Source organism: Diaporthe citri, assembly GCF_014595645.1.
Source record: "Diaporthe citri strain NFHF-8-4 chromosome Unknown scaffold_1, whole genome shotgun sequence".
Taxonomy (NCBI): domain Eukaryota; kingdom Fungi; phylum Ascomycota; class Sordariomycetes; order Diaporthales; family Diaporthaceae; genus Diaporthe; species Diaporthe citri.
The window spans coordinates 5,359,779-5,379,681 of NW_025064846.1; the positions used below are offsets into that span (position 1 = coordinate 5,359,779).

Here is a 19,903-nt window from a genome sequence, read left to right on the forward strand (position 1 = left end):
TGTGACTCGGACATATGAGCAAAGTAGAATCAGTGACAAGCAGCGAGGCGTTAGACTACGTACCCAGTACATAGCTATGGTGGAGGGAGAGCTGTTAATCCGGTTCGCAAACGAGCCATTTATTTGCTTTAAAGTCTGCTCCCATACCGGCCCATCTCCCACCGTCAACTCCCAACTTCTGCCTACCCGGACACTCAACAACAACCACAACATTCCCAAGAATACACAAGCCTACTCATATCAACGAAAGACTTACATCACACCCATCCAAGAAAGCAATTATGAAGGTCTTCTTCTACATCTACACCCTCGTGGCCGCCGTCGCCGCCACCGCGATGGCCACCACTTCTGAGCGCAACCCTCGCCCCTTCAACACCACGCTCAGGGCCAACGCGACCGAGATCCTCGCCGCCAACGGCATCTGGGCCCCCAACGTCGCTGCCTTCGCGGCGGGCGACTTCAACGTCGACGGCGTCAACTTCACCGCCGAGGAGGAGAAGTTCAGCCGGTCCGGCCTCGACATCAACGACCTCGTCCAGGTCCGCATCGACAGCAGCGCACTCATGGCCACCGTCGTTGGCGACGGCGGAGGAGGAGGCATCGTCGGCTCCGAGAAGGGCCAGTGCGATGAGTGCTCGCTGTGCGTCAAGACGTGTGCAGCCTGGACGATCTTGTGGGTCATGTAAGTGTCCCACCACAAAAGCCCCAATCACCATCTACAGCCCGATTGAGCAGTCATATCAGACCCGAGATGATCTTTGGCCTGGAGAGCCCCGACTGCTGTTTTTGTACCATACGGAGAGAGAGTTGACAATCTGACGGTTCTTACAGTTGCGCGACCATCTGCGAGCAGCAAGACTTCTGCGACCCCTGTTGCGAACCGCCATCCTGTGGTTGAGCTTGCCTCATCTCATATTCAGCTGACCACTGAGCGCCTGACCGCCGACTGGCGTTTGGTGGGTGGAAGTGTTCATGGGAAGCAGTCTACTGGTGTCCTTGGGGCTGCCCAGTCCAGTTTTCTCAAAGTGATGCCATCGGATGGGACGAGGGGGGACAACGTAGACAGCTGGACATGTCGGTCTTGCGAGGAGTTTCTGGGCAGAAATGAGAGTTTCCGGCCGCCCTGAGAAGGAGAGATCGGACAGGGCATGGACTCGCCCCAACCACACAACAGCAGTCACACTGGCTTGGACGGCCGGTTCTAGGCCACCCACCACGAAATCCCAAGCCGCCTCTGCTCAATGCGTTGCCTCGAGTGAACATCTATATCCCATGACGGTGACACCATGTCTTGTCACCCAGTAGCAAAGCGATGGCCATCACCTCGTCATTAAGTAAAGGTCCAACTTGTTGAAGCTCACTTGAGCGTGGCCTCATGGCTTGTGACAGTCGTAGCACACGAGTGAGGTCGGTTCGGGTCTCGCACCGAAAGTCGCCGTGACCCTTGTCTCCTGGTTCTGGGAACGTATACGGACGTAGTGCGATGCGGAGCAACCCAGGCAGAATTGTTCCATCAATGGCGACGAGAGGCAACACGTGCTGCCCCAGGGAGCAGCCGCTAGCCCGCTGTCCAGGAAACGAATCATGCACCACGGCGGCCCAATTTCGCGGGGGGATGGGGAAGACGGAGCAGCGGAGGATGTGGAGACTCTGCTGCAGTGACGGCCGGGGCCCATTCCCCTCCACATTTTAGACCTCGCTCAATCTGCAGCGGCATCGAAATGACAGGAGAGAGCCCACCACGCAGCCGGCTCTTGCGGGAGGGACATGCCCCTGGTAGCACCGCTCCCCTTCGTCGAGTTTCGCCGTCCCTGTCGCCAGCATGTCCTGTCCTTGGCTGGTGTGTTTCCCCACAGCTCGTCCTGAGATTCGCCGGCCGGCCATGACTGCCTCCTGGGCAGGGTGACATTCGAGGCGTCACCGTTCCGGGAGACTGGGTCGAGGCCATGCGAACTATACTGTTAGGCAGGACACAATATGGCCTCGGCCCTTCCCTTCTGTCTACACACTGGAAGCTTGTCTTGTCTTGACGTCCTTGTCACCCGCTTGGCACTGGCATCTTCTTCCCCTGAGCCCTGAGAGCCAAGCACCGCATCGTCAAGGACAGACACATCTTGTCAAGATGCTGGGACAATCCACCGCTGTGGTGGCTCTCCTCTCCCTGGGGGTCACCAGCCCGGTCCTCGCCAATGCCAACTCGGCAGCCCCCTACCCGGCAACCACCTTCGCGGACTGTCAGAAGAAGACGGCTGACCCGCTCGAGGGCTGTCCTGAGGGGACCATATATGTGAGCGCCAATGACACCTCTGCCGACTTCACCAAGATCCAGGATGCCATCATCTCCATCGGCAACGACACGGAGCCTCACTACATCCTCATCGGTGCTGGCTTCTACTATGAGCGTGAGAGACACCCCTTCCAAACACAGATGCACATCCTGCTGACAGTCCTCAGAACTCAACGTGACCCGCTCAGCGCCTCTCTACCTGCTGGGCCAGTCCAACCTGCCGTCCCAGCAACAGGACTACGCCGGGGATGTGAGCCACAACCAGACGGCACAGAACGATGTGCAGATCTGGTTCAGCTCTGCCAACGTCGGCAACAACCTGATCAGTGACAACGTCTTCACCGGTGTCCTGACCGTCGGCCCTACCCTCAACGCTACTCTCACCGGCAGTGGGCCCACGGGTTTCCCCGTGCCCGAGGATACCCCATTCGGATGCGAGGACTTCAGAGCGTACAGCATCGACTTCAGGAATGAGTACGCCCCTTACTCGAACGGGCCGGCCCACGCCATGGGCGTGTCCAGGGCCAATGCTGGTTTCTACAGCTGCGGCTTTTACAGCTGGCAGGATACCGTGAGATTCGCCCCTGCTTCCTGATAGATATCCCGGCACTGACCAGCCCTCTTCCAGATATACGTCGGCAAGCTAGCCAACGCCTACTTCTACGACACCGTCGTCGCAGGCCAGACGGACTTCCTGTACGGCTTTGGCACACTGTACATCACAAAGTCTACTCTGTCGCTGCGCCACTGCGGAGGCGGTATCACCGCCTGGAAGGGTACCAACACGACCTTCGAGAACAAGTACGGCGTCTACATCGACTCGTCCCAACTCATTGCCAACAACGCCTCCACGGCCGCCGAGGTCGTCGGCCAGTGCGCCCTGGGCCGCCCGTGGAACGCCCAGCAGCGGTCAATCTTCATGGACAGCTACTTTGACGCGAGCATCCTGCCAGCTGGGTATATTAAGTGGGGCGCAACCGACCCCAGGGTTAACAACTATACATTCATGGCCACGTTCGACAACTACGGACCGGGGTGGAACGTCACGGCCGAGATGGCCAGCAACGTCACGATCGTGCTCGACGACGAGGAGGCCGAGCCGTACCGGTGGCCCACGGATGTGTTCCTGACGCCGAGTGGCGAGCCGAATAATACGTGGTGGGTCGATCAGAGTGTCCTGGTCCCCTTCTGATAGAATTGTACAGAATTATGAAAATTACATTGTGCTATGCCTGGATGCCGTCGCTGCCTTCCCGGAAATCAAAACACTGCCGTGCCGTCTCCCAGCCTTCCTGTCGCGAGAGCGACGAAACATCTATGCGCCTTCGCTATGCTTCTTCTCGATGCTGACCAACACGTGAAACCAGACACACTCTACTTGCTGCCACGAGGCCGCTTGCTCGGGCTCCCCTCCCTCTCAGCCTCCTCCTCATCCTCGGCGTACTTGTCATACTTCCTCGGCGCCACCGCCCTGCCCTTGCCTTTGTAGTCCCCCGGCCCATACATCTCGGGCTCGGGCTCGGGCTCGGCCTCAGGCGCCGGCGCGTCGTGGTCCATGGATGTGTAAAGGTCCTCGGGCTCGAGGTCCTGGCTGGGACGATGCGCCTCCAGGATGCTGGCCTGGATGGCGAGGGCGGTCTCGTCCGGGTCGAAGCCCTGCGCGGCGAACCTTCGGACCTCCTGGACGGGAGACACCACCCCCAAGCTCATCTTGATGGCGCGTTGGAGCTGCTGCTCCTCGTCCTCGTCTTCCTCCTGGTCGCCGTCATCGTAACCGGCTTCCTCCTCGTCATCCTCGACAACGAACGGCAGCGAAGGCCTGGCGCCCGCGCGGGATGACTCCCCCATGTACGCGACGCTGTCGCCGCTAGACCTCCTCCGGCTCGGGCCACCTGCGTCCTCTCGTGCCTGGGTGTGCTGCGAGGCGTTGGCCAGAGCGGCGCGGATGCCAGTCTGACGGGCTGTCGAGCTGACAGTGCCTTCAAAAAGCCCGCTGTGAGAAGTGGGAATGTCCTGGCCTGGCGTACCGTCACGAGTGTCCGAGGGGCTCTGGTGGCGTGGCGCAATTGGCGCAGTTGGCTCGGCGAGGACGTCGTCAGTATCTTGACCGGTACGAGGGGTCTGACCAGGCGAGGCAACATCGAGGCCCGGGGGACCCTGTGGGCCGGGCAAAGCAGGGACGGCAGGATCCTTGTCTACCTTGAGGTTCTGCAGTCCCTTGACAAGCCCGGGGAATATCTTGGTCCCCATGGCTGCCTTCGTAACCCCCGCGACTGCCTCCTTTTGAGTGATATCCTCCAGTGGCGCAGAATTGTTGAAGACACGGCTGTGCTGAGCAACACGTGGGGCTGGACTCGGCGGAGCATCGCCAGAGTCCGTGACTGTCTGAGTGGTCTGCGCGGCTTGGTACAGCGGCGTGGTGTCGTCGAAGCCAGGGGGGCTCTGGCGTCTCGGGGCGGTAATGACGCCGCGGACGATCCGCCCCGTCCGCCGTGGCCGACGTGCGGCGGCGTCGCTGGAGGTTGAGCGACCCGCCGAAGACTCCTCGTCCAGGCCGGCGAGGGTCTGGGCAGTCCGGGCGCTCCGGTGGCCCGTGGAGCGAAGAGAGGTAGAGCGAGTCTGGCGGGGCGAGTAGTTCAGGTCGGCGATGGTCTGCGCCGTGCGCGCACTCCGGCGGGCCATGGGCCGGTCGGAGTCGGAGTCGGAGGAGTCCTGAGCGGGCGCGCTGAGGACGCTACCGACGATTGTCTGGCCGCCGCTTGGGCCTGCCGTGGAGCGGCTGGTGCTCGAGCGAGTTTGGCGGGCGGAGGGGATGAGGTCAGCGATGGTCACCGCTGATTGAGCGCTTCGGCGGGTCCGCGGTTCATCGGAGTCTGGGGGACTCTGACGGGGCTGAGCGGCGATGATTCCGGCGTTGATAGTCCGGCCGGCACCGGCAGTCTGCCTTGCACTACTAGCCTGACCGGTTGTGCTTTCGTCCGAAGTCGAAGGGATCTGAAAAGTTGCTCTGGAAGCGCCGGCAGTCGCGTCCTGGGTGGCCGTATGATCGTCGTCCGCCGTGACCGAGGTGGAGCCTGCAGCATTCTGAGGGGCCACGCTGGAGTTTCCCCCGAGGACGGTATTTGCGGCAGATGGAGAATCTTGGTCATTGACGGGGAGGAAGTAGGAGTTTAAGGTGTTCCTTTGGGTGGGTTGAGCTTGTCTGCTTCCTATCCGGCTGGATCTCCGGGGGTTGGGCCCGGGGCTGCTGTTGCCCTTGGAAGACTTTCGAGTCCCCTTTGCAAGGAAGCACTGCATAGGGTTCTCGTGACCATCGTTGATCATGCCTTGAAGGAGCTCTTGGCTCAGGCCGGATGGCTTCCTGCAGAAGCCCACTAGGTCCTCCACCACCAGCGGGCCCTCGATCTGGCTCTGGCTCTGGTCCTTGTGCTGAAGCTGTGATCTGTTGTTGTCGTGGCTGTCATTATCATCATCGCTGAGTATAATGACCTGACCTGGTGGTGGCTCACGCGTGACCCCGTCGAAGTTCTCCAGGTGGACGCGAATACACTTCAACAGGACCTTGACGACAATGGGCGCAAAAGCATTCCCGATCTGCTTCTTGATGCACTTTCCCTCGAAGCGGAAGTCAGTGGGAAACCCCTGAATGACCGCGAATTCCGCCAGCGTGAAGTCCCGCTCGCCAGACCAGTGGTGGCACTGGCCGCCGGAACAGGTGACAGTCCGCCCCAAAGGCTTGCTGCTGTCCCACGGGACCTTGTTGGCGGGACGGGCGCCCTTAACATCGTGCCGGTTCTCGCCCTCGACGAGGGCGCTACAGGCCTGGAACGCCGACACGAACGGCTTCTGCCCGTCCTTGGGGTCCTTGCTGTGCGTCGGCCTCGGCCAGGCGGGGAGCTGCTCACCCGGCGCGGCGCCGATCATGACCAGCCTCTTCCGGGTCTGCGGGAGCCCGTACTCGACCAGGTGGAGCACCTTCCACTTGACCGAGTACCCGTGGCGCGTGAAGCCCTGGAGGAGGGCGTTGAAGTTGGGGATCCACCGGTCCTGCGCCAGGCCGAAGGTCTGCTCGACCGTGAAGATGCGAGGCCTGAATATCACGAGCATCTTCTCGCACGCGAACAGCGCCGCCCTGTTCTCCTCGTCTTTCTTGCCCTCGCACGTGTGCGCTGGGGACCACGTCTGGCAGGGGGGCGAGAAGTGGAGGATGTCGATGTTGAGGTGCTCGCGGGTCAGGTCGGTGCTCATGTCTTCGATGAACTTGTAGACGTCCTTCTGGTGGAGCTCAACATCCGGGAAGTTCTGCCGGTATGTCTCGCAACAGTGCGTCCACCAGTCGCAAGCCACCAAGACCTTGAGTCCGGCCATCTCGGCTCCCTTCGAGGAGCCTCCGGCCCCACAGAAGAAGTCGGCAGCAGCGTACTTCTGCTTTAGGGCCTGGTGAATAAGAGAAGCTTCCGGATCGGCCTTGGGGGCGCCGTTGGGGACGAACGAACCACCTCGGATCTTCTCATGGGGTTTGCGGCGCTCACTGTCTGGTATGCGATGTCGTTCTTTGGGTATGTCGTCCTGGCTATAGTGCTCGATCACCTCCCCAGCAATTGGTCGCTGTTGGCGGCGATATCTGGAATCCGGGTACGACAACACCTGTTTCCAACGACAAATAATGGGTGCCCTGTCCTCTCGCTCCTTCTTGGTCCTGTACCGGACCGGATCGAAGCGGCACTCTGGAAAGGCCCTGTTCGTCTTGTGGAGAATCCTGATGGTCTTGATGTTCTGTATCGGAACCTCAACCAGCGCCTGCTCCAGATATGTTCGGTGGTCGTTCTCATCGAGTTCATAGATCTCGCAGACTTCATTCTTGCGAGGCACGATCCGGCCCTCGAGGTTCCTTGTCCTGGCATAGGTTAGACCACGGACGAAGGAATCGCCGCCCTTGTAAGAGACCCAGATCTCGTAGACTTCGAGGAATTCTGCCTCGTAGCGGCCGACACGGACGGACACCTTCAACTCGACAACCTGAGACTGGCTGATCTCGATGCTGCCGGCCATCACCTTGGGCACCTTTTGATGAGTGCCGCATGGGCAGGGGTTGCGGATGCCTTTCTTCCAGTGTACACAGGGCCCGCCTTGGGTGTCCTCGGGCTCGTCTGTCAGCTCCTCGAGTTCGATCTTGGCGTTGTCACGGTCGTAGTTTTCCTCGTCGGCACGCCACGGATCCTCAGAAAGGTTCTCGTCCTCGCCGTCGAGATCGATGGGGTTAAACCTGGCATCTCCCTTTTGGACTTGTCGAACGAGCCTCTCTACCTCGAATCCGATGCCAGACTGGGGGACGTCATGATCCTCGTCGACTAAGATCGGTTGCTCCTGAGAGCCGTCAGGTACGCCTGTCCCTCCGAGCCCAGGCATGTCACGCGAAGTCGACATGTTCGGGCATTGGGATTCTTTAATCAAGATTGTGATCAGTTGCGGTTTGGAGGTCAGATGGGCAGGGTCATGGATGGAGGCACCTGCGGAGTTGGGGAAAGGATGTGGCAGATGCTTTGAAGGATGATTGCCTGGCAACAAAGCTGGGAACATTCACTCGGGTCTGCTGAGGCAGAGGGGCAGCTTAGTTTGTAAACAACGCGCCGAATTTGGTTCCATTCGCCCTGCAGATGGGAGGCCATCATCACGCGAAGTCCAGATATGGGCGTGTGGTAGCTTGGGCGAAGAACAGGGCGGCAGACGAGGCTGCCACGCTGCTGCCACCGCAGGTGAAGCTGCACTATATGGCGTAGTAATTTCAAATACGGCCTCTCACCGATAGAGTGAATGAGGAATGACATTCACTTGAGTTGCATAGTCCCCATGAAATCACAAGACATGGCTTGTTGTTCATACTGGCAGCTGAGATGCAGCGGTTGCCAACTCCATGGCGCCAACTCCAGGGCAGGCTGGATAGGAAAAAGAGTCGCATCACCGTTGGATGGTTCATCTTGAGCCAAATTCTTATACTTTGATTCTTTACTGCTTCATTTCATTGCAGCTCACAAGTGCTGGTCTGACAACCCAGGTATACACATGAACAAGGAGGGGCCACAATATGAAAGACGAAAAGAGACTTCTCCTCTATGAAGAACAAGCACAGCTTGACCATGTAGCCACTTGAAAGACCGAGTCTGTACAATTGTTGTGGAGCCTTGCGGCGAGGCTGAAGATTTGTGGACGCGCCAAAATGGAAGAGGGAGGGGGGGGAGAAAAAAAAGGATAATATCTTTTCCTTTGCCACCCTGCCCTGCAGGGGGGTTAACACGGTTGCCTTCCCTTTTCGGCACCTGCCTGGCTGTGATTGGTGGTGACGCAGATGTCACCAGATGGTCCTAGCGTCAGATAGTCCCAGATAGGCCCAGCGGTCTATGGTTGCCCAGAACACCAGGCTACGTCACCGCGAGAAGAGGCAAAGCTCGAAGCGGAAATGGTCAGACACGGCTTTCTTGATTCTGGTGTCTCATGTCAGATTTCATTTCCCAAACAGCGTTGGATCGCTCAGGTTGCCAGGCGGTCCCGACAAGCCCCGACCATAGGAACAATCAAAACCGGAGGCTTTCCTCCCTTGCCCTACAGTGACGCTGTTGACGTTGAGATGGCGTAGGGATCCTCGTAAAGGGAAATCCCTGCGGCAATCACCCGGTCACACCGTGACGTCAGCCTGAAGTCGGCAAGCGCCTCCCACTGACGAGATCGCGATGCATGAGTGAACAACAGAGCAAGCCCTGCCGGGATTTCCAGACTCGAGGATATAAGGAACAACACACACCATTTCGTCCTTCGAGTGGCCGTGTCCTATAACTCATCCGTCAATAACAAACCTTATTCCTGCAAGTCATCTCTCAAGTCTCAGAGCCAAAAATATTCCGACCTACAAGTCGTAGCCTCCACAAAAACAACAACTTCAACCTCCCACAAATTCTCAGCACAACACCGCAAACATGGGCGCGGTAATGTCCTGTATCCAGGGGATCGGTGACTGTATCATGACAGTCATCCGCGCGATCGCTGGAGTCATCATGTCGATTGTTAACGGCGTCGTCGCCGTCCTATCAGCCATCGTTCGCTTCCTGACCTGTGAGTAACTTCTTCCCCTCCAACGTCAGCCAGCCATCCACCTCAAGAACCAATGACTGACCAAACTCCCTCACAGGCGGCTACTGTGGACGCCACGGCGGAGGAGGTACTCGTCGCACAAGACACACTAGTCATGTCTAGGGGCAACGGCACGACCACCAGGCGGGCGTGTTCGTGAGATAAATTCGAAGACCTGGATCTCACCTTGTGGAGGAGGGGACGAGGAGTAGCCGCGGAGGCGCGGTTTCCTTTTTCGAGCTACGGAGTTGAGAGAGAGTAATGCCTGCGCGGCTTGTGGGTTTGCCGACTTCATGGAGGAACGCTTTGCATGATCATGGGCCTCCGCGCTTCCAGTTCAAGGCATTGAAGATACCTGATACCCCTGTTTTCCCCTTGTACAGTACCGACACCGGAAATTTCCTTGAGAGGACGACGTTAGCATGATTGAAGACAAGGAGTAACGAAATATACCCCAGTTGTCCAACCACTTTCGCTAGCAAAGTTCGTTTAATTTGAGCTGCTTCGTGACATGCAACGCCACTGCACATCGGCTAGAATTGTAGCAGGCCAGTTCGGTTACTGTGTGTATGTCACACTCGATAATGTAACCATGTTTCCCAGTGACGGCAACTTTTATCAATACGGCAACTTCAAACGGCGGGAACAAGAATAGTTAATAGTGGAACATGAGCATTCATGAATGATGTTCTTTGATTAGTCAAATGTCATAATGGCCCGTCAAACTAATCCTCATCTTCAAGCAGATCCTTCGCAAAGAATCTCACAATCCTCCTGGCAGACTCCCCACCTACGAACGGCTCTAGGTCCTGCACGGACATGTTGGCAATGTCCCTGATGCTCTCTGTCTCGAGCGTCAAGGTCTTGATGTTCTTGCTCGTCACACCGGGGACGTGCATCAGCATCTCCTCCGGCTGCTGGTTGAACGGCTGCTCCTCGGCGACCTCGTTCTTCTCGAGCCCGGCCCTCACCGCTGCAATCGGATCAGGCTCTTCCTCCTGCGCCTTGAGAGATTCGAAAATTTCGGCCGTCTGGTACGGTGATGACGACCATATGATCCTTAGTTTGGGGAAGGCCAGCGTTAGTAGCACGATCTTGGACTGGAGGTCAGACGACACATTGTCTGGGTTGACACTCTTCAGGTTTCCAGACAGGTCCGCAAAAGGCTCCAGGGTGAAAGACTTGTTTTGGTCGAATTCGATCAACAGCATCGGCGACTTATAATGTTGGAACATGGTCTCGGCCTGGCTGTACAGACGACCATCCTTGAAAGAGGATATCAGATCGCTAACCGACTTCCTCTCGATGCAAATGTTGGGCGACAAGATATAGTCACCCACGGTCAGCATGCATGGCACGATGACCATGGAGCGACCATGCAAGAGCGAAGGCAGAGATGATCTGAACTCCCGGACATCTACTACCACCCGAGGCGGCTGTGCTGTGGCAGCCAGACGCCCGCCACCTGCTATGCGAGTATTGATGGTCCTCAGGAACGCCTCCTGCGGGTCCTCAACTCCATGAGCGTCAACAGTCATGACGACGCTCATGCTCGCGCGCTCTTTGATCAACTTGGTGAACGCGTCCTTTTCCCGCCGGACTGTGGTCAAGTACCGCTGTTCTTCAACGGAGCCACCGTAGTATAGGAAGTAGACGCGCACGTTGCGATCGTTATGAGACGACCTGTAGACCTCGACCCGTCTGATAAACGATGCATCAGGCTCGTACATGATGATGTACCGCGGCTTGACCTCCTCGAGAATGTGCTCGTCTTGGTCGCCGTCGTAGGCGTGGATGACCACCAGATCCTGCATCTCATACATCTCGTAGAAATCGTCCATATCTTCCAACGTGTCCTCGATGACATCTGCTTTCTGTTTTGCCTCCTCTTCTGTGATCTGGATCTCTTCCATGAGCTCAGACACCTCGCTCGCCTTTTCGAAGTAGGGAACGAGGCTCCCGTTCTCGGCTCGGCCAAGACTTGTCGCCATTGAACCACCGCCGCGAACGCGCCGCCGCTTGTTGGCGGGCGCCCTGCTGGTCTTCTGCAAACGTGGATCCGTCGCACCTTTCAGAGCATTTTGGTTTTCGGCGAACAGAGTGGCACTGACTTTGGCGAACTCTCGCTTCCAATTGAGGTAGTTGCGCAGCTTTCGTCGCATCATAAATGTTGCAGACGGCTTATCCTCCTCGTCATCGTCGGCACTCTGGTAGACGATCTTCTTCTTAGGCTGCTCTGCCTTGGGCTTCACATGCATGGATTGCAAGTATTCTTTGAGTTGACGACACGTCGCGGCATCCGAGCACATGATCAGAATAGTGCCATTGGAGTCGTCACGCGCCGTCGGCTCGAAGTAGAGATCTCTGTCGATTTCCTGGAGAACGTCGGCTAGCACCGCCCATTTGGGCTGTTCCTCGAGCACTGGGCGTACAGAGTCAATATTGGAGTCCGCGCCTGGCTTGTTCACGCCGCTGTAGACACGCTTCCTGCCGACATCAAAAATGGTCTGAGCAGCGTCGAGAAACAGCCACGGTGACTGATTCTGCCTGGTTGTTCCCGGCGCAGGCGAGTGAGCAGCATGGATGGTATCTAGGTTCTGCAGGAATTGCACAGCATCCATTCCGACAACGGCCTGCAACAAGCCGCGTAGCACAGTCAAGTCGCTGACAATCTGTTTTGTCTTCCAGCTCACCCTGTGCCAATTTGGATCAAGCTGGCGTCGCACCATAACATCGAAATTCTTGGTCAAGGCGCTGTCAAGATTCCAGTCATCCATCTCGAGGCCAGTATTTCCCTTCTTGAGCTCGTGGATACTGACTTCGACGCATTCCATGACGGCAGTCTGGATCTCCTTCATGGCGTCCGTCATAGGAACCTCCAGCTCAATAACCTCTGCCTTCTTCTTTACCCTCCAGGGACTGCGCCACCGAGACATGGAAACGAGGCCATAGACTCGCCTTCCTCAGGAAAAGATTCCGCATCATGGCCGCGAGCGGGTTGAAACCAGTAGTGAACGGGTCCGGATTGTCCGCGAAGGCTTTGAGAAACCCGACCTTATTCTTCTGGCGATAAATCCGCAGAACAAAGGCCTCTAGACTCGTAGCAATTACCCTGTCGGCATGCAAAATGATTATCCCGGTGATCTTCTCAACATTCAAGAGGTTGGTGAGCATATCCACGACCAAGATACGGCTCGTGATACTGAAGATGCCGCCTGAGGCATACATCTTTTCCCTGGCGCCGACATTTGTGTAGTCGGTGTTGACGACGGTCAGGCCCCGGGCCAGGGGCGTCATGCTGATGGCAGCATGCTCGGCCAGAGCCTCACCGATCCAGTTGTTCTCACGGTCTTCAGCGTTGACCACGACGATGAGATTGTTGCCGGCAGCATCGTAGGAATGCAGGAGATTGGTCAGCAAGCGCATGAGCCCAAGGCCACGCGCCAGAATGACGAGCTCATCCTCTGAGCGGAGTTCTTGAAAGAGAGACTGTTGATATTCCTTGAGAGGAAGCAATGAGTGTGAGCGTCTGATGTGGAGCCTGTGAATTGGCTGGAGAGGCTTACAAGGGGCAATGAGAGCTTCACCGGCTGCGGCGCATCGTTGGCGGCCATGATGAAGTGTGGCAGCCAAGTGCAGATGCGATGCCTGCTAAGAGGGAATGAAACATGGTATTCGGGTCGACAGGTGTCAGCGAAGCCAGTTCGGCATGCTATGGAAAGCTGAGGCCGGGCCAGTCGACATTCACGCGTGCACTTCTGACGCGGAACTCCATGTCGTCAGATTGGAGCAGTCGCAGTCCTCAGCTGTTCGGCAGCTGGTGCCAGCCGCCAGCGTTGGAGTGTCTTCCCCCATGATGGCCTCTTGGGCCGGACGGATGCCCGAACGAGCCATTAATAAGAGGACATGATCAAATTATTACAGTAAGCATGCCCCAAGAGCTTGTGTTCCTGATCCCTGTGGTTCCGAACGCCGGTAGTTGTGGCGTCTGGAAGACTGTGAGTTGTCCTTCGACTTCCGAACCGAAGATCCCAGAAGTGAGGCAACCGGCCTGACTGCCAGGCTTTGAGTGCCAGACCGCCGCGCGCAAGCCGAAACAGTTTGATAGACTACCACATCCTTGGGTCTCGGCCGCTTCCGCCTGTCATACATTGCAGCACGACATGCTAGGAGGGGAGAGACCTACCAATTACAGACATCCTACCTGGATTTGCCTTGAGCAAGCACACAGGCAGACAGCTAAGTCGATGGAAGCCGCGTTGCCCCGTTGGCGGGGCTTGCTTGCCTGCTCCGTCACGGGTCGGCGTTAGTCAAGAAACGACGTCATCTTCATGTGCTGGCAGCTAGCTGTGCATAGACGCAAGCCGTGACTGTCAAGAAGAGGGCCCCCAACTCAGATCCGGAGTGGATGTATAAGACGGGACAACTTCCCTCGTACTCCATACACCGTAGTTGCAGCTATCAGCTTCTCAACCTAAGACCTTCTGCTTTTCTCAACTCCAAACCAGTAAGGCTTGATGCCATTCCACCCAGCAGTTCCGCATGACGATAAGACAACCAACTGATAACAGGACTTAGAACCTACCAAACACATCAGCCCACCACACCAAGCAACCGCAGCCATGTCTGACAAGAACCAGCAAGAGAAGGAGTTCACCACTCAGGTAAGTTGCCCAGGCAGAGCCTCCCCACCTCCTCTTCGGCTCATGGGAGTCCCGTGGCTAACTAACCTCCTCTCCAAGCCCATCGACGAGAGCAAGAAGGAAGGCTCTAGCTTCATCGAGGCCATCAAGTCCAAGGTTGCCCCACACCATGCCGCGCCCGGACCGGCCGTGTCCCACGACCACAGCGAGATTCCTCAGGAGGGAACTAAGGAGGAGCGCCTGGCCAAGGCCAAGGAGCTGAACAAATAAACTCCTGCGGAATTCAAGAGGATGGGGATGCCAGGGCGTTTTGATGCTTGGTAGAGACTGTTGCAGGGCAGATACGATGATTTAATGACACAATTGGCATTCGATACCCCGAGTTTCACAGGCAGTATCCCGCTCTACCTCGCTTGCAAGATGCCCAACCATTTAGAAGTATGTGTCCAAGGTGACGCTGTGCCTGTGTGAAATGCGGCACTTGTTTGTGATGCACACTGGCTAGTTTGCAGTGTGTTGTGATCTTCGCGAGGATTGTTCGGCCCAGTGGGCACTTTACCGCTTCCTGGAATCTGGATCCACAAGGGTGATTCGACGATGCAGCCCTGCAGTAAGTGGTACTGGGCCGCTGCAGAAATGCATACAGGGCAGTAAAATATAAGATCCATTCAGGTGCAGTCGGTATGCGGCTCGGGCTGCATATTAGCGACACCCGGCGACGGCAGCAACAGGATCAGCAATGAGCCTGGGCTGTGGCTGTGCTCGCAACCAATTGCTCAGGACAGCATGAAATGGGGTCCGCTTCCCTCGTCTGATATTCATGTAACGGGTAGGTCCTCCTAAGAGGGCGATGATGCAACAGGTGTCATGAAACGTCCTCCCGCGCCCGGGGAGCTCTCAATACGCAATACGCCAGTACGGTCGGTCGGGCTCCCAGAAGCTGCAAGCACAAGCACCTAGCACCCGCACCTTGGGCGTGGAGGCTGCCCTGCCACTTCGCTTGTCGCCCTCTGTAAATTGGCACTCCCTCGAGGCCAACCTCACCTCTCTCGGATCATTCCCCGCCTGTTACCGACCTGTCCGGCGACGATCTCTTGATGAGGCCTACGTCTCCTGTCCCGCCCTTGTCTCGAGCTTTAATTGCCCGGTCAGCCCAGGCGTTGGCACTTGTCAGTCTTCCTGCCAAGATCCGGTCCAACGGTCTACCGTTTGGTCTAGCTACGTCGGCCTTGCGCTTGCCACTTAGCACCCAAATCCTACCTAATCCCAAGAACCCTCACTCTCCGTTTACCACTACTATTGCCTTGATACGCGCGTACAGTAAGCCACCCACCAACCTTCATCCGATTTGCCAAAGTTGCCGTACCTGCGACATAATCCAAGTGGGCGCTGCCAGTCATCCGAGCCAAGCCAAGCGTTCCCTGGATTGGAAACACCACCTCGCAGCTTGGTAGTGTGCAACAGTTCTAAACTCACACGACACCACTTTACTTCTTTTACCATTGCCATTACCATCGCCGTTACCAGTCCCAGTCCCACTGCCGCGACTGCCACACCTCACAACAGGCAGCGACATAACGCTGTTCAGTCCATCTAACTCACTCCATGAATTAGCTTAGGGGTCATCGAGACAAGGCTACTGGGAGGAGAGACCCCGAATCCCGCCCAACCTCCGCCTCCTCTCTGTCCTCCTCGACGACCGAACCCCCAGCCTCGCGCTGCCCCTCCACCCCGGACTGCGATACCACGATGCCGTCCATCCTCAGCGAGGCCGACAAGGAGACCGTCAAGCGCTTCGTCCCCAAGCAGAGCAATAAGATCCAGGCCGTGGCTGTAGCCCGACTCTACGTTGCTTACCCAAACAGATCAAAATGGACATATACGGGCTTGCAAGGCGCTGTCGTGCTTTCCAACGACCTTGTTGGGAACACATATTGGCTCAAGATGGTTGACATATCCGTAAGTCTGCCCAGCTGCATGTCAAACTCGTCCGAGGCGCCAGCTGACTAGCCGCGCGCAGCCTGCAATGCGAGGGGTGGTATGGGATCAGGAGATATTCGACACATGGAGCTACAACCAAGACCGAACATTCTTCCACTCCTTCGAGCTAGAAGACTGTGTGGCCGCTCTGTCTTTCGTTGACGAGAAGGAAGCGAAGCAATTCCTAAAGAAGATGAACGACAGGGAAAAGAACGCGAGCAAGGCCACCAAGTCAACGCCATTCGGAGGAGTGGCCCCAGGAGCAGCAGCCGGTCACCACAAACACAGCTTGTTAGGTGGCATCTTCGGAGGACATAGGCACGCCTCTGCACCAACGCCGCCCGACTCTCCTCGCAACAGCGCCCCCCCAATTGGCCACTTCCACAGACAATCATCTGGGAGCAATGGACACAGGTCCGAATTCGCGACCCTCGAGGCATTTGACCCCGAATGGAGAGAGCACTTCGGCGACGACCTGAGAAGTAAAGGCCTTACAGATGACTTCATAAAGGACAATCAGGACTTCATCGTCGATTTTCTCAAGCAGGAGCAGGCTCAAACGAAGCATTCGACTCCCCCACCGCCACCACCTCCAGTCAACGGGACCGGCTCTAGGGCTCCTCCCCCCTCCCCCGGCACCGCGACGAGGCGGCGCTCCACCACCCCCTCCCGCACCAAGAAGGTCTGGGAAGGCCGAGCCGGCCGCCGTCGCCAGGGAGCCGACGCCTCCTCGCGACCCGTCTCCCCCAAGGCCCAGATTCCAGGTTCCACCTCCGCTTCCTGATGCCGGGAAGCTCGCGCGCGCCGAGACAGCCAAGGCTCCCGCTCCCGGCCCTCCCCCTCCCCCACGGCCCGGAAAGTCTCCTGTCGAAGACACCAAAGAACCAGGCCACAAATTCGGCGTCCCTCCGGCGTTCCAGGGCCAAAGGAGCGTCCCTCCTCCACCACAAAGTCGTGGCGCCGTGCCTCCTCCGCCTCCGTCGCGAGAGACGAGCGCTGTCCCGCCAGGTCCTCCGCCACCACTCCCCCCGAAAACCCCTGGATCGGCCGCGCCGCCTCTTCCTCCTCCAACCTCCCGACCGGTGCCGGGTCTACCGGCGAGAAGCCCGGCAGGACCTCCTCCATTACCAGCCTCCAGCGCTCCCCCAGCACCGCCGCCGCCAGCAGCCTCTGCGCCACCTCCACCGCCCGTGCCAGCAGCAAATGCGCCTCCACCACCTCCATTACCTCCAACCAACGCCCCGGCGGCCGCCCCTCCTCTGCCACCACCATCCTCGAGTGGGCCTCCGCCGCCGCCTCCTCCTCCTCCAACTGGCGCGCCAAGCGGAATTCCTCCTCCACCGCCGCCACCACCTGGTGGGATGGCCGGCGTTCCTCCACCACCCGGCCCGCCTCCCCCGCCTGGACCACACCCGCCGCCTGGACCACCCCCGCCGCCTGGGCCCCCGCCGCCTCCAAATCGCGACTCAGGATACTCATCCGGTGTTCCAGCAGCGGCGGGTGCCGATCCCGGCCGTGCTGCTATGCTGGACGGTATACAGAAGGCCGGCGGTATCGGTGCTCTGAAAAAGGTCGACAGGAGTCAGATTCGTGACAGAAGTAGTGCGCAGGTTGGAGGTGGCAGCGATACAGGCCCACATGGAAGTGGTTTACCGCCATCAGGGGTCGCACCAGCCGGCGGCGGCGGTATGGCCGATGCTTTGGCGGCGGCCCTTGCGGCGAGAAACAAGAAGGTTGCGCATAGTGGTAAGTTATCATCCGCGGACAAGACGTGGGCAACACACTAACAAGCTTTCAGATGACGAAGATGATAACGACGACTGGGACTAGACTCACGATCTTAGGATCAGTGGAAGAGGAGGAATATAGAATAGCTTCCCTGTCAGCGTATCGCACTTGGACACAGTCCGGGCAATTTTAACATTGTGTCTCGCCTTTCGCAACTCGGGTTGATGACGAGCTAGCAACTTTACGCAGCATTTTATCTTCGTGTCGGCCATCATTGCTCAGGCGGGAGCATTCATGATGGGCCGTACTGTTTTGGAAGAGACGAGAGCACTGACGTTCTGTGGAACGGAGGTCACCACCGCACGCTGGTATGGAATGCCCAAAGCAGCCGTCCCGGCCCATACCAGGGCAGAGATTAAGATTGAGACAATACAAAATGATTAAAAGCCGCAAGAGAAATACCGGAAGACATGGGAGTTATTGTGATGACAGCCGGTCTATGTAGGAATTCTTGTGAACCAGACTGGTTGATCCATGCATTCGTACTCCAATCATTATGCTACACCCCCGGTCCACGTCAAGAGATACATCACACGGTGCACTTTTTGGTTCTCCCTTGAAACAGCTCGAGCATTTATCATCAAGAAAGTTAGGAAAAGAACAAATCGATTGCCGACACAGGACGTCCCTCCCATCCCAGCCGTCCCAAACTCAACTGTCGAGAAACCAGGGGCAAGCGGCGGCATGCTGCCGCCACCACAAACCCCCAGGTCTAAGAGAGAGAAGACAGTTCTGCTCCCCGCCGCCGCTCGACGACGGTTCGCTCGCGCACCCCTTCCGGCCAAAGGCACATCTGTCTGGACACACCCTGACGTTTCGGGGCTGCCACACCGGAAGACCCGGGGTCGCAGCTTCGTGGCATGCCCGACAGAGAGACAGACAGCCACGAAACGCCGTTTTTTATCTTGCCATGGAGTTGGTGGGGGTTCCTTAGATGTCGTCGATGTCCACCTCCTTGCCGCCGGCGCCGCCCTCGTCACCGCTGTCCGAGTCGCGGTCCTCGTCGAACTCGAAGCCACAGTCGCCGTCCTCGCCGCCGCCGAAGTTGTCCGTCTCGTTGATCTTGGCGGTCTCGGGGAGCTCGCCGTAGGCCTTGAGCGAACGGGCCTCGTCGGCTGTGTACTTGAGGCTACATGGGAGTTCACGCCGGTCAGCTTGTGTTGTACTTTGGAAAGGGTGGGAGGGGGCCTGCAACGTACATCACGTCACCCTTGTCGTCCTGGTAGTCACGCAGCGACAGCAGGATGATGTCGCCCTGGTTGATCCAGACCTTCTTGCGAAGCTTGCCGCGGATGTTGCCGAGTCTGCGGGTGCCGTCGAAGCATTGCGCCTCCAGGCGGCCGTTTCTAAAAGAGTCGTCAGCACATGTACATCGCCAACGGCGTCTTGTTGAGGGAAGGCAGCCGCGCCGCGCCGCGGGAGCAACGTCTGGCTGTTTTGTCCCGGACTTGGGCGCCAGGGATGTAGCGGTGGCTGACATACCCAAGCATCTTCACGACCTGTGCGTACTCCTGGCCCTCCTCCTTGAAGGTGAGTTCTCGCTTCTCATTGTCGTTTTCGTTCTTTCCACGTCTTCGGTTCTTGCCTCCTTTTCCCTTGTTCTTGGGCATCCTGTCGGCTTATTAAAGGTATTATCCACGAGTGGGGGATGGCCTGCACTTGTTTCTTGTGCGGACAGGGAGTAGGTGGACAAGAAGAGGTTGTCTGGGCTGTGGTGAAATGCAGGAAGAAGGAGTAGCGGCGAGTAACGGGCAACGGGTTTGTGTTGGCGGGGTCCTTTTGTGCTTGTGGGCTTTCACCGCGGGGCGAATCCAGGCGCTAGGGAGTCACTGTGGGCCTAGAACTGTGGGTCCCGAATTAGAACAGGGCACTAACACTCTACCGAGCCTGCCGCGTCGTTCAATTGCATACCTGTGATACCATACTGAGTGAGCCTGGAGAGGTTCTTCACCGTCTTCGCCCGGCTCACTGCATCATTTTTACTCATCGCTTCAGGAAAACTCGCAGTCTCTTGGGACGTGAGTAAGGACTCGCTAAATTTTGGCCCAGCAACCTCTCGCGGGCTCTTATCGTGAGTCAT

The 19,903-nt window shown here is 57.7% G+C and overlaps 8 protein-coding genes across 8 annotated transcripts; 5 read left to right on the forward strand and 3 right to left on the reverse strand.

The window, feature by feature from the left end:
- Window positions 1-281: 281 nt before the first annotated feature.
- On the forward strand, window positions 282-898 carry INS49_001443 (uncharacterized protein; the record flags this gene model as incomplete). Its single annotated transcript, XM_043162270.1, has 2 exons — window positions 282-631; window positions 832-898. 2 exons carry the CDS (start codon window positions 282-284, stop codon window positions 896-898), a joined length of 417 nt encoding a protein of 138 aa, XP_043030776.1.
- A 1,224-nt stretch (window positions 899-2,122) lies between these two features.
- INS49_001444 (uncharacterized protein) lies at window positions 2,123-3,479 on the forward strand (the record flags this gene model as incomplete). Its single annotated transcript, XM_043162271.1, has 3 exons — window positions 2,123-2,402; window positions 2,455-2,858; window positions 2,916-3,479. The coding sequence occupies 3 exons, from the start codon at window positions 2,123-2,125 to the stop codon at window positions 3,477-3,479; spliced, it is 1,248 nt and encodes a 415-aa protein (XP_043030777.1).
- A 182-nt stretch (window positions 3,480-3,661) lies between these two features.
- On the reverse strand, window positions 3,662-7,714 carry INS49_001445 (uncharacterized protein; the record flags this gene model as incomplete). The annotated part of the gene is made up of 1 exon (XM_043162272.1): window positions 3,662-7,714. One exon carries the CDS (start codon window positions 7,712-7,714, stop codon window positions 3,662-3,664), a length of 4,053 nt encoding a protein of 1,350 aa, XP_043030778.1.
- Window positions 7,715-9,258: 1,544 nt separating this feature from the next.
- Window positions 9,259-9,572, forward strand: INS49_001446 (uncharacterized protein; the record flags this gene model as incomplete). Its single annotated transcript, XM_043162273.1, has 2 exons — window positions 9,259-9,378; window positions 9,471-9,572. The coding sequence occupies 2 exons, from the start codon at window positions 9,259-9,261 to the stop codon at window positions 9,570-9,572; spliced, it is 222 nt and encodes a 73-aa protein (XP_043030779.1).
- A 565-nt stretch (window positions 9,573-10,137) lies between these two features.
- On the reverse strand, window positions 10,138-13,026 carry INS49_001447 (uncharacterized protein; the record flags this gene model as incomplete). Its single annotated transcript, XM_043162274.1, has 3 exons — window positions 10,138-12,305; window positions 12,367-12,913; window positions 12,979-13,026. The coding sequence occupies 3 exons, from the start codon at window positions 13,024-13,026 to the stop codon at window positions 10,138-10,140; spliced, it is 2,763 nt and encodes a 920-aa protein (XP_043030780.1).
- Window positions 13,027-14,034: 1,008 nt separating this feature from the next.
- INS49_001448 (uncharacterized protein) lies at window positions 14,035-14,325 on the forward strand (the record flags this gene model as incomplete). Its single annotated transcript, XM_043162275.1, has 2 exons — window positions 14,035-14,076; window positions 14,155-14,325. 2 exons carry the CDS (start codon window positions 14,035-14,037, stop codon window positions 14,323-14,325), a joined length of 213 nt encoding a protein of 70 aa, XP_043030781.1.
- A 1,479-nt stretch (window positions 14,326-15,804) lies between these two features.
- INS49_001449 (uncharacterized protein) lies at window positions 15,805-17,865 on the forward strand (the record flags this gene model as incomplete). Its single annotated transcript, XM_043162276.1, has 4 exons — window positions 15,805-16,014; window positions 16,076-16,799; window positions 16,849-17,781; window positions 17,834-17,865. The coding sequence occupies 4 exons, from the start codon at window positions 15,805-15,807 to the stop codon at window positions 17,863-17,865; spliced, it is 1,899 nt and encodes a 632-aa protein (XP_043030782.1).
- An 888-nt stretch (window positions 17,866-18,753) lies between these two features.
- Window positions 18,754-19,433, reverse strand: INS49_001450 (uncharacterized protein; the record flags this gene model as incomplete). The annotated part of the gene is made up of 3 exons (XM_043162277.1): window positions 18,754-18,952; window positions 19,023-19,169; window positions 19,306-19,433. 3 exons carry the CDS (start codon window positions 19,431-19,433, stop codon window positions 18,754-18,756), a joined length of 474 nt encoding a protein of 157 aa, XP_043030783.1.
- Between the last annotated feature and the right edge of the window lie 470 nt (window positions 19,434-19,903).